The 13,750-nt window shown below is 39.0% G+C and overlaps 1 protein-coding gene across 7 annotated transcripts in view; it reads right to left on the bottom strand.

The window, feature by feature from the left end:
• Positions 1-1,931: 1,931 nt before the first annotated feature.
• LOC126762930 (teneurin-m) overlaps positions 1,932-13,750 on the bottom strand; it is a 517,900-nt gene continuing 506,081 nt past the window's right edge. For all 7 annotated transcript variants that reach the window (XM_050479984.1, XM_050479981.1, XM_050479983.1 and 4 more), the window contains one exon: positions 1,932-13,180. In XM_050479984.1, coding sequence (XP_050335941.1) covers positions 7,573-13,180 — 5,608 coding nt within the window. In that variant the 3' untranslated portion in view covers positions 1,932-7,572. The remainder of the gene's footprint in view (positions 13,181-13,750) is intronic.

Genomic DNA, 13,750 nt, shown 5'->3' with positions numbered 1-13,750 from the left:
CGTAGATGGGCTTAAACGAACCACTGCCGCGCCCACAAAACGCCATTAACTGACACCTATAAAATGTCATAAGTAAACACTAAATTAAAATATGAAACTGTAATTTAGCGCAAGGAGCACTTGTGAGAAAAAATTTTGAAAAAGTGGGCGTCATCTCATAAGTTTAATGTACATATCTTTCTTATTTGACAAGGTATCTTCACGAAACTTAGCAGAGATATTTATATAAAGCAACAGTATAACCTCATCAAAAGTGGGGTCTCTCATCCGAGGCTGGTTGTAGCTCTTCACTGGGGGTGTTTTTTACGTGGCGGGTCCCAAACCCAGCGCACAACCCTTGTAGGGAATGTTTCGCCTTCTCATTTAGCTCGCCTTCGAACGGATGTTCTTAGGCTACCCAGAGGATACTTGGTCAAAGACCGGAAGTAGTGAGCTGCTTGAGCCATGTGTAAAAGAATCGTTTCTGGCCACTCCCAAGTGAATGGCGATCAGAGAACTTTCCTCACTTGCGTGAACTTCTACACATGACTCCATCCTCCGATGCCTTTATGCCGCGATGTCTGAATTTGGTATCCCCGCAAAACTAATACGGCTTTGTAAACTGACGTTGAGTAACACCAAAAGCTCCGTCAGGATCGGGAAGGACCTCTCCGAGCCGTTCGATGCCAAACGAGGTTTCAGACAAGGCGATTCCCTATCGTGCGACTTTTTCAACCTGCTTTTGGAGAAAATAGTTCGAGCCGCAGAACTAAATAGAGAAGGTACCATCTTCTTATAAGAGTGTACAGCTGTTGGCGTATGCCGATGATATTGATATCATCGGCCTCAACACCCGCGCCGTTAGTTCTGCTTTCTCCAGGCTGGAGAAGGAAGCACAGAAAATGGGCCTGGCAGTGAACGAGGGCAAGACGAAATATCTCCTGTCATCAAACAAACAGTCGTCGCATTCGCGACTTGGCTCTCACGTCACTGTTGACAGTCATAACTTTGAAGTCGTAGATAACTTCGTCTATCTTGGAACCAGCGTAAACACCACCAACAATGTCAGCCTAGAAATCCAACGCAGGATAACTCTTGCCAACAGGTGCTACTTCGGACTGAGTAGGCAATTGAGAAGCAAAGTCCTCTCTCGACAAACAAAAACCAAACTCTATAAGTCACTCATAATTCCCGTCCTGCTATATGGTGCAGAGTCTTGGACGATGTCAACAACGGATGAGTCGACGTTGCGAGTTTTCGAGAGAAAAGTTCTGCGAAAGATTTATGGTCCTTTGCGCGTTAGCCACGGCGAATACCGCATTCGATGGAACGATGAGCTGTACGAGATATACGACGACATCGACATAGTTCAGCGAATTAAAAGACAGCGGCTACGCTGGCTAGGTCATGTTGTCCGGATGGACGAAAACACTCCAGTTCTGAAAATATTCGACGCAGTACCCGCCGGGGGAAGCAGAGGAAGAGGAAGACCTCCACTCCGTTGAAGGACCAAGTGGAGAAGGACCTGGCTTCGCTTGGAATATCCAATTGGCGCCACGTAGCGAAAAGAAGAAACGACTGGCGCGCTGTTGTTAACTCGGCTATAATCGCTTAAGCGGTTTCTACGCCAATTAAGAAGAAGAAGAACAGTATAACCTCCGTAAAAATTGTTCAGATTGGACCACTATAGCATAAAGCTGTCATACAAACTGACCGATCAAACCCAAGTCCTTGTTTGGGAAACTTTTTTAGTTGACGAGAAATCTGAACGAAATTTAGTAGTGATTATTATATAAAACAACTGTACAACCTCTATTGAAATTGTTCAGATCGGGCCACTATAGCATATAGCTATCATACAAATTGATCTATGCAAATCATGTTCAAGGACACACACATAAATACCAACTTTCCGCGCCGCTTACCAGCATTAAAAAAAGTATACAAATGTCTTTGTTGGTTTAAATTTTCATTTTTATTTTATTAATAGTTTTTTATTTCATATTTAATACAGTTACAAGTACACATTTATCTCTGGCTAATTCTGCTTTTGCGGCAAATTGCTTCAACTAATGTTTTTCTTTTATTCCTTTTATTTTATTTTCATATTTATATGCTGCATTTCACCACTTAGCGACTAAGTTTATTTCGTATGAAAAACAAAAATTTGAAACAAACAAAGTATATATATAAATCTGCTGTTCTACTAATACAAAAACAAATGCAATTGTGGGGCAAATACTATTTTTCACATGAAACTTTTCGTCCTATTTGTGGCTGCGTGAAAGAAAATTTTGCGTTTTTTTCGGATTTTGCTCACAATGCTTTTAAGTGTTTTAGTTTTCATTTTATTACTCCTCTTTTAAGTGCATTTCTCTTTATAAGCATGCTTGTTTATTGCATGCCTTGCTGCAATTTGGTTTAATATTACGCTTCGTTTTTGTGTTTCTTGCTTTTTTCAAATTTCCTTGTATCAGTCATAATTTTGGTATGTTTTTTCGCATTTTTTGCTTTTGCGCAGTTGCTTAATTTAATATTTGCTTATTTTGTATAACTAATTTATTTTCAAATTATTGCAATTTTTACAGTATAATTTTTGCTTACATAACTAACTTTCTCATATTTAATATAAATTATTCTACAAGTTCTTGCTTTTAATTTACATTACACACCTTGTGGCATTTGCTTTGCTAAACTCAAATGTAGCGTATCGAGTTGCGTTAGTGGATATCGCATACCCAAAATGCACTGCGTCGCCACATTGGGTTAAGGAAAAATTATTATTTTTATTTTTTTAATTCTTTTTACTTCTCTCAACACCGCCACACTTGTGTGTGCTTACTATTTTTGTTCATGTCTTTTCTTAAAAAATATGCATTTCATTTTGCTGCTGATTTTTCTTGCATTTTTTTTTTATTAAAATTACTAACACATTAGTCATTTACTATGTATTTTACACAGCAATTTTGCAAAGTTTATATATATTTATATGTATGTCTGTACGTACATTTCTTTTTTCTTAACATCTTTTTCGTTTATACTGGCAAATTGTTGTGATTTTTGTATTTAACCTAAACACTTAGCACCTAACGGTAATTAAGGTTATTTAGTGGGATATTTGTGCTATTTACACTGTGTACTTATACCCTAAGTGTATGCATATAGTTATATGTATGTATCTAAGTATGTGTTTTTCCTTCAATTTGATTCTCCTCTATATCTATACCTAATAATTCCTTAATTGGATAACACTAGAGATGCGGTTAATCAATAGTCAATAATCATGTCATCTAATAATAATAATAGCATTAATACAAATTTAAATATCGCAATCATTATACACATCATAAACATATAATTGAGAATAATTAAAATTCGTTAATCATATACGTAAATATACATAGATCGTTGAGAATATCGGTAAATATTGTATGTAGTTCGTTAGTTGTGAGAATAATTTTTAATTTGTTGAGTAGTTAGTTTTTTTATTGCGTATACAGGGTTTAAATTAAAAAAAGAAACTTGCTTGAAAAGTATTAGGCAAGCTTTTGTGCTTTCGTACAACTTCAAAAATGTGTGTAAGCTTGTGAGCTTTCATTTTCTTTGAAAATCACTGCAGTAAGTAGAAAATGGTTTTGAGTAAAAAGTAATATGCGAGCTTTTGTGCTTTCAACTTCAAAAATGTAAGCTTATGAGCTTTTGATTGAAAGGTATTAATAGAATTTTCGTGCTTTTTGAAACTTAAAAAATGTAAGCCCCTGAGCTTTCACATTCACTTGAAATCATTGAAGTGGAAAAATATTTTGCTTGAAAAGAGTTATGCAAGCTTTTCTGCTTTCATGCAACATGAAAAATCTAAGCTTGTATGCTTGTGAGTTTTCATTTTCTTTGAAAGTCGTTGCAGTAAGTTGAAATGATTTTAATTGAAAGGTAATATGCAAGCTTTTGTGCTTTTATTCAAATTCAAAAATGTAAGCCTGTGAGCTTTCACATTCACTGGAAATCACTGAATTAAATGGAAAAGGATTTTACTAGAAAAGAGTTCAGCGAGCTTTTGTGCTTCCTTCCGGACAACTCGAAAAATCTAAGCTTGGAAGCTTTTGAGCTTTCACTTTTTTTAATCATTGTAGTAAGTTGAAAATGATTGTGTTTCAAAAGTGGTATGAGAGCTTTTGTGCTTTCATACAACTTAAAAAATCTAAGCTTTTAAGTTTTGAAGCTTTCACTTTTTTAAAATACTGTAGTAATTTGATGATTTTGTTTCAAAAGTATTATACGCGTTTTTGTGTTTTCCTTCAATATTAATATATGTAAAAGCGTCTAAGCTTTCGCTTTCACTAGAAATCACTGAAATAAGTTGAATACGATTTTGTAGTAAGTAAAAAATGCTTTGTTAAACTGAAAGCTTGCTTAAAGCGATGACACACGACCGCCATAGCGAGTTTTATTAAAGTAGCGGCTTTTTGGTCGTATGGTAAGCTTTTAGAAAAGGTGGCGCTTTGAATTTAATAAAAAATATTGCATACATTTGATTTCTAATGGTCAAAAATTTGTTTTATGGTATAAAAAAAATTCCAAAAATTTAAAATAAGAAAACTCAATATAAAGAAAAGAGGAAACCATGCATTTACTGTAATTTTATTTTTAAAATATTTATTAATATGGTATAATATAATATAAAATTTAAAGCAAACATTTATACACTATTTAAAACTACAAGTTTTCAAGTGTATTTAAATAAATAATTTACAATTTTAAACACAATTTATGCGTTATAAAAAATTAAATGCATAATATAAAATTAAAAAATTATGCATAATTAAGCAATACACTTGAAAACGCATATACAAACAAACATACAAAAAAATAAAAATATTTTTATAATTACAAAATGTTACAAGTAAATGTAATTAAAATATAAATGGCATTTGTCAGCGTTTAAACTATTAACTTTTAATTATGTATATATATTTATATAAATATATATATATATATATTTATATTAACGTTTCATGTTTACTGCAAAACAGTTTAAGACAAATTTTAAAGTGTGTTTCAGTAAACAAATTAATGTGTGCCAATAATTGCTGGGTTTTTTCAACTGCAAACAGATATACAGAAAACATACATTATGTATGTATGCAAGTTTAAAAAACAAAAAAATATTTTAGCTGTTAAAATGTCGGTATATCACAATTTTTTATATTCTCTTTTTGTTTTGCAGTTTTTTGTGAGTATTTGGCAAGGAGTACAAAAGTTTGGCGAATCAGCAATGGAAATTGAGTCTAACAGTTTTGAAGCCACTGCGTGCATGTCATGTGAGTAATGTTCAGTATTATTTCTTAGAATGCGCTAACTTTGATTTGGGCGTAAGGTTTAATAGAAATACAGCAATAATTTTAAAAATTTTCAGAATTTTTCAAAGTTTTTCAGAACTAACTAGTGTAGAAGGGTTTTGAAATTAAAACATTTTTTTTTAATATGCACAGCAATAGTTTTGAAAATTTTCTGAAATAACTACTGTAGTGGAAGCGCTCTGAAATAAAAAAAAAATTATAATATATATGTATAGCAAGAATTTTAAAAATTTTCGAGAAAAACTATTGGCGTGGAAGCGTTCTGAAATTGAATAAAATTTTGTAAAAGTATATTATCGTACAGTTTAGCACGGTTCGTAGGTCCGTTAAACAAAGCAAATAGTAATAACTTGTGTAAAATTGGAAAGATTACAAAAAAATATTTTTTTTTTAATTTGGGAAATCATTCGAAAATTATTTTAACAGTTTTAATTCGGAAAAAAGTAGTTTTGTGAAAGAATAAGTTTCAGCATAGTAAATAATTGCTAAAAAATTACAAAAAAAATGTTGGAAAGTTGAAATTTTTTTTTTTAATTTAGGAAAGCAAGCAAAAATTATTTTAATAGCATTAATTAAAAAAATAGTTTTGTGAAAAAATAAGTTTCAGCATAGTAAATAGTTGCTAAAAAATTACAAAAAAAATGTTGGAAAGTTTACAAAAAAATTATTATTATATTTTTTTTTTTATTTGGGAAAGCATTCAAAAATTATTTTAACAGTTTTAATTAAAAAAAATAGTTTTGTGAAAAATTATGTCTTAGCATAGCAAATAATTTCTAAAAAGTTACAAAAAATGTACATTGCTAGCAAAAACAACAAAATTTCACTACACAATGTCTGTATATCAACATTTTTTTAAATAATTTTTTTTAAATAATTATTTTTTAATAATTATTTTTCAATAATCTTGTTTTTAATAATGCTTTTTTTTTAAATATTTTTTTTTTATAATCTGTTTTTTTTTTTTTTAAATAAATTTTTCTTTAATATTCCTTTTTTTAAATTTTCTTCTTTAAATAATGTTTTTTTATTTGTTCTGCACCAAATATCTGTTAATTTCCTGCTTAACCTGCAATTATACAAAAACATTCAGTTTATACTAAGTTCTTTCGTTTTTTACCAATTTTAATACTCATTTTTCTTACTGCTGCCTATTACAATACTTAATTTGCTAGACTGTTTACTGTATATTCACCACTTAAACGCTTAAGTTGTATGGCTTTTCAACTGCTTTTTACTTTATACAAAAACTGAAATTCTCCGAAAATAATTGCACCCCAGCACGTATATAACCTCAAAATTAAATATTTTAGCGCTACGCTTCCTAACCTTACTTTTTCACTGCTGCTTGCTGATTTCCAATTTGCTTACAATCATGCTTGTAATTTTGCTTTCACATGCTTTTCTAATTTTTGTGCTAGTTTTTGAAATTTTTTGCTTTACTTTTTCGCACCAAATCCGACTACCTACGCCACTTAGCGCTGTGTGTGCTAAAGATTTTTATTATTTTCTTACTAAATAATTTGCTTGGCGTCTTTTTAGTTGCTAAACCTTCACTCTTTATTTTTTTTTCATTTACTTTTTACAAATTTGCCATTTTCACACGCAAATATTGATTTTGAAAATTTCTTGTTTTTTATGATTTCTTTACTTCACACATACCTACTCATAGTATTGTAGTTAGTCGTACGTACTCACACATATTTTAATTTAATACCCACTAAATTCTTTAAATTTAATTTGCTTTTCAGTTTTTGTTTTTTATATATGTTTTGTATGTAGTAGTATTGGTTGTTTAATATAAGTCGTCTGTATCTGTGCCTTTGCTGCGATAGTAGTGCTGATCGTAGTAGTTGTTATTATAATAGTATTCGTCTTGGTAGTACTCCTCATTGCCGCTGTGGTTAGCTTCGTTGGCAACAATGAGTTTGCGTACATTTTGCGGCAGCGGCAGCGCATCGTCATCCTCATCGTCGTCATCGTCATCGTCGTCGTCGTCATCATCACCATCATCACCGCTGCTATTGCTGTTATTGTTGTCTAAATAAAGTGTTGTCTCAATGGTGTTCAGTTCGTTTGCGTTTGCATCTGCTAGCCAGCTTTCGTGCCTAGCATAGGCAACACCATAACTTCGCCTATCCTTCTCACGCCCATCATTTTCGCGTTGCTCATTCACTTTTGTCACAGTTGCTGCTACACGTCTACTTTTGTATACTTCTTCGCTCGTCTCGCCCACTCACGCACTCAAATCCATGACTCTTAATTGCTGTCGGCGCGATTTCGCTGCGCGGTGTGCGCTGCCGATCTTTCTTCGTTTGCGTTTGGCGTCACGCTGGAATGCTACATTGCCTGGATCGTCGGCCAGCTGTGGATATTTGTGTATGCTATGTATGTCGATGCCAATCCAGCCATCTACATCGCCGTGCGACACCAACTCCTCTTTCTCCTCTTCAGTCCAGTCGCCACGTCCCTGGAAGCCGGCAGCCACCAGCTGCTTCTCGAGCTCCCAAGCGCGTTCGACGGCACGCTTGTGCGCGTGTTTCAGTATGCGATGTCGCTCTTGTTCGGGATCAACACCATATTTGATTATCACCACGGCATCGGGTCCGTGCAGTCGCAATTCCTTTGCAGCGGTGCCGCCGTGATCGGTCACTTCATGTGTTGATATGTTGAACATGCCGCCGAGTCGGCGCAGCTCTTCGTTGTCGTCGCGCAGCTTAAGCACATTGTCTTTGACAAAGTAGAATACATCTTGATCGTGTATGCTGAAATGCAGATCGAGGAAGTAGGAATTGTTGAAGACCGATGAGACCACATCCTGCACCACGCTATTAGAGCCATCTACGACGCTGACTAAAGCACGACCGCCAATGCGTGAAAGCAGCACACCCTCGCCGAAGACGCCACGTCGGTAGCTAATGCGTGGCAGTAGATTGCGCATCTTTGGTTCCATCTTCAGCAGTGGTTTCGGCACGAAGTCGAAATCGCTGAATTTCTCGTTGGTCTTTTCGACGATACATTCCAAGCCGGAAATCACACCGAATTCTGGTGCAAGTGTGTTTGATTTAATCGAAATTTGTGGCACATATTGCGCGTCTTTGGTGTACTTCGAGCTCTGCATGCTACGCAAATCGTAGCCGAAGAGTTGCAGCCAAGACTCCAAGTCGATCATATAATTTTGCGGTTTGTTGGGATTGACGGGATCGTTGTTGTGGTAGCGGTAGATGAAGACATCAGTTGGATTGGACATTTCGGTGGCCAATGTCTCCCATTTGGGTGTCATCCATTGACCAACTGTAGGATCATAGTGGCGTCCTTCGGTGTAGATTAACTTGGTGTTGGGATCTAGCAGTCCACCATGGAAGTCGATCGGTATGAAGAAGTCTGGATTGGTATCTTTGATGATGCGGCCGAATGGCGTACGTCTTACATCTTTGATTATGATGCCGTTCGGGTCGAAGAAGGCTAGCGGAGAACCATTCTGATCGGTGGCCACATAGTAACGCTGATCGCCGTTTTCTACTGCCATTAGCATATCACGATCGTCGTAGAAGAAACGCAATGTTTTGCCCACTTTCGGGAAGTGTACGTGTGTCAGCAATTTCGGTGTCTTCGGGTTGGCATAGTAGTACTGCGTTACATTACCTTTGCTATCGTGCCAGGCTATTAAACGGCTGCGGTCATCATAGTAGTACCAGGATTGGAAGCGATCTCTTTCGAAGGCATGTATTAGCTGACCGCGATTGTTATAACGGTACTTCTGTTCACCACGTCGCACCACAAAGCCACGCGCATCATAACTGTTGAACTCGATCTCACCAACTTGTATGACGCGATCACCAATATCATAACTGAGATTAATTTTCTCACCTTGATCCACAATGCCGACAGTGTTGCCATTCTCATCGTACAAATATTTCCAATTGTTTGTGCCGAGCACTTCTGTCACATGTCCATCAGCATTGTAATTGATCTTGTCGAATGATGTTGAACGTCCCAATGTTGTCTTCTGTGATTTGATGCGATTTCGCAGATCATAGTCCAACTCGAGGCGGAAGACGTCGAAGCTCTTGATATTCATAAGCACACTCTTTACGCGACCATGCTGATCGTAATCGATGATCGTGAAGAATTGCTTAGCAGAGTCTTGAATAACGGTACGATTGAAAGCATTGCGGGTAATCTTTAGATCCTGCACAACTTCCAACTGTCCCAAGTTTTGACTGTACTTGTAACGTGCTGTGGGCACCTCCTTGTCATCAATGGACATCTCAATGCTGCTCAGACGTGCATTGCCATCATAGAAGTACTTATAGTGTGCGGAAGCTAATGAGTTCTTAGAGCCGAAGCGTACCCTTTCGTCTTTGAGAATGCCAGCGTGATACTTGAACTCGCGGCGTAACTCAAAGCCAGGTTCCTGCACTTCAACTGATTTGATGAGGCTCGTCGTATCCTGATAAGTGTAGTGCGTGCTTGATAGCCCAGCCAGAATTGTCTCCAAACGGCCAGCGGAATCATGTACAAACGCCACCTTACCCGATTGGTGTGGATGTATCTTGGCGAGTATCTGCCCTTCATCGTTGTATAGTATTTCGAAAGGATGGCGGTTGATCGGTGAGAAGTATTGGTACTTGAAGAAACCGAGCGAGGTTTGTAGTGAGAATGAGTGTATATGGCCGCGTGGCGTTGTCAAACTTTGTAGTGCGCCAGCATCGTCGTACTGCAAGAGGTAGTCAGAGCGACGCGGTGTGGTCACTTTCAGTGGTAGCGAGCCGAACATGTCTTTGAAGGCATAAACCATGGATGAGCCATCGCCGTATTTGATTTCATTTAAGCGTCCGTTGCGATCAAAGGTGTAAGCTTCTTGCAACACACCCCACTTCCAGCTCACTAAACGACCAAAGCGATCGTATTCCAAGTCGACATCAGCATAGTCGCCCGATTGTGGGCGGAAACTAACGGGACGTGCTGTACGGTCATAAGTAACATTCAATAATTCTTGTTTGTCATCGACGAGCACAACAACGGATTGCGCATCGCGGTCATATTCGAGTGTCAGCACATTATCGCCATTCACACGCAGTTTGCGTCCAACTTGTGAGACTGGACGTGGTCCTTTGCCTTGCTTACCCTGCTGCATGCGACGCACGAAGTAACGCCACTCGAAGCGATTAGCCAGATCACCAGCGATTTCAGTACGCTGCTTGGCAGGCACCGGATAGCTTTCACCAATCACAGGGTTGATTTCAGCCAAAATGGCGTACGGTACCACTTCCATTTGTACAGTGTGACCCCAAGGCGTTAGACTTGTCATTGAACCGTCCATTTCAACAGATGTCTTCGATTCGGCGGCACCATTGCGCACCATGACTGTTGAGCCCTGTATTAGCATCGATTGTTCCTTCTGTGCATTCTCGGATATCTTAACTTGTGCACCTTTAACGCTCAAATCGAATACCAAATCAATGACACGACCAGTGGGCGTAACAGCCGAAGTGAGTCGTCCAAACTCATCATAGTTGTAGACATAAGAGCGGCCTGTGGAATCTAGTTTGGTCTTTAGCAGGCCGGTTGGGCCGTGGTATTCAAATGTCACATTGTAGTTGTCCGGTGTGCTCAGTTCGTGCAACATCTTCATGCGTGTCATGCGTAGGCGACATTTCTGACCCTTCGTATTTTCGATGGAGTTCACCTGAGAGGTGTAGTCGCGGAGTAGGAAGACCTTATTGCCTGCCGCATCAGTCACGGTACTCAGTTTGCCATTGGAAGTATTGACATTATAAGTGAAGACATATGTTGTTTCGCCAGTGAGAATATTCTTTGTAGAGACGTGCTGACCGAAACGGTTAAAGATATAAATTTCTTGCATATCTGGCGCATAGATTTCATATTCGCGTGACGCACTGGCTTCGGGTATACTGGACATAACCGAACGTATGCGATAATTGGCCTGGTCAGCAATATGCACATGACCATCGGGTGTGACGGAAAGCGCCGCTATAGTGTTAAACTTGGCACTGGTTGCCAGGAAGTGCTCTGCCTCGAAACAGTCGCAGCCGCGTTCCAAGCAATTACATTTCGACTCTGCGCCGGCAAAAGGTGCTATGCGACCATCTGTGCCAATGACGCGTACACGGTTGATGCGTTGCGAGTCGCTCTCTGCCACATAGAGCTCACCCATGGGACCGAACGATATGGATTGTGGCATCACGAGTGTGGCATGTGTAGCCAAGTCGGAATCATAAACGGTTGAAGTGGTGGCGCAATGAAGTGGACGTCCGGAAATGACGCGCACACGTCCATCGGGTGTCATCCGCAAAATCATATGATCATCGATAATGTGTAGTGTATTGTCCAAGGGGCTAACAGCCAATTCGGTGGGCCAACGCAAATGCATCTCTTCCAACTTTAGTGTGCCCTCGCATGGTATGGGCTTCCAGTGTGACTTATGCATGTGATTGCCTATTAGTGTTGTGACAATGCCATCACGGTCAACCATACGGATATTTGTGCCATCTGCAAAGTACAATATATTGTCGCTGGAAATGGCGATGCCCTTGGGATAGGCCAGCTTCGCATCTTTCGCCAAAGCACCGTCACCACAATGCGCCTCGTCGCCGGGCAGACAACGCTCACCGGAGCCGACAATGGGTTCCCAGTTCTTTTCCGGTTGTGTGTAATCATTAGTGTCGCGTACGCGTATGATTTGATGAGACTCCGGATCGGATATATAAAGTGTGCCGTCCAGTGGACTCAGTGCCATGTGGTAGCGGTAGGAGACGCGTGTGGCATTTAACTTGACCACTGTGCGTATGGTGCCATCGGTCATAATGCGACGTATGTAGTTGAAGTCGCCGACATATAAACTGCCATCAGGTGAAGCGGCCAATGCAACAGGCGCCAGCAAGCGTTGCTTGTATGCTAAGCCCTCACAATCGTTGCATTCAAGCGGACGTTGATGGCCATCACCCATGGTAGTGAGTATGACACGCGGCTTATTCTTCAAGTAGATATTGGAGCCATCGCCCTTCTGCAGTATGCCCTCATGGAAGTTGTAACGGTGGTGTATATCAAGATTCCAACCACCGACCTCGGAAATGGACATGTCGTGGCCAGACAACTTGGTGGTTTGTATATCCCAAATGATGTCTTTACAATCGCTGTACTGATAACCAACCTTAACAATCGCTGTGGTCACACCGTAGACGCGTTGACGGTAGATATTCAAGCGGTTCCAGGCGTAGGTGAATTTAATGCCCGGATCTGCTTCGAAAACACGCTCGAACAGTATACCCTCGATGGTTATGCGCAGATGTATCAGGTGCAGTGTATCTGGTATAGTTTCGGGTGTTAGCTGCAGCTTTATGGTCGATAGATAGCCGGCGGCGCGTGAAGAATGGTATACCAAATTCAAGCCAGTGCCGGGTATTTGTAGTGATTCCTGTATAACCTGCGACTCGGCCAAAATGGCTGAACGATCGGGACAAGCGCCTTGGAAACCATGCTTCCACGAGGCCAACACAACCGGCTTCATAAGATCGTAGTCGTGCGAGAAACACGTATGCGGTATGGGTATCAAATTCTTCTCCTCCGACATGGACATAACCACCACATCGATGATGATCACCTCGTTCCAGGGTATTTGTACGATGCGTGACTGTGGTCGGAATGGTGAGCGGCCGAATTGCAGCGTAACAGCGCCGCCGCCATTCACCATCAGATCGAACCAACCGTCGTCGCGTGTGAGCGTAAAGCCTTCGAGCAGTGTCGTAGTGGAGACGCGTACACCCACCAAACCCATGCCGAGCGAGGTGACAACGCGACCGCGTATAACGGCCGAACGGCTGTAGGGGAAAGAATCAAAAAGAGCGGAGAGTTAGTGGCGTCTTTGTTAAATTAAAGTGTGTGTATGGTACAAAATAGTAAATGTTTGCTGGAGAGCGTAAAATATGCTAGCAAATAGTTAGGAAAAAATAACTTACTAACAAGCAGTAGAAAAACGTAAAAATTGTATGCATAAAACTTGCGCTAATAAAAACGTATTGACATTTATAAATAAACTACTTAAATAAATAACGGTAAATTGCTAAATTAACGGCAAATAAGGTGTAACAAATACGTAAAATTACACACGCACATATAAACATAAAATAGACTTTCTCTTAACACATAAGACACAATTGAACGAAGTTTGAACGAGCGTAACAGCCAACGAACGAACAAATGCACGAACGAACGCATGTTTACAAGGTGTTCGTAAGTTTTCAAATACTGTTCATTTCCAGGTATTTTTATGTCATAACGGTAGTTTAAAATTTTGTTTTGAACTTTTTTTTTGCATTTACTATTGAAATTAAAACCTAAATTTTTTGCAGTAGGGTTGCTTGGAAACGTAATAGGCGCTTATTGTTTGT

This window comes from Bactrocera neohumeralis, chromosome 6, assembly GCF_024586455.1.
Source record: "Bactrocera neohumeralis isolate Rockhampton chromosome 6, APGP_CSIRO_Bneo_wtdbg2-racon-allhic-juicebox.fasta_v2, whole genome shotgun sequence".
Taxonomy (NCBI): domain Eukaryota; kingdom Metazoa; phylum Arthropoda; class Insecta; order Diptera; family Tephritidae; genus Bactrocera; species Bactrocera neohumeralis.
This window is presented reverse-complemented; position numbering and strand designations above follow the sequence as displayed.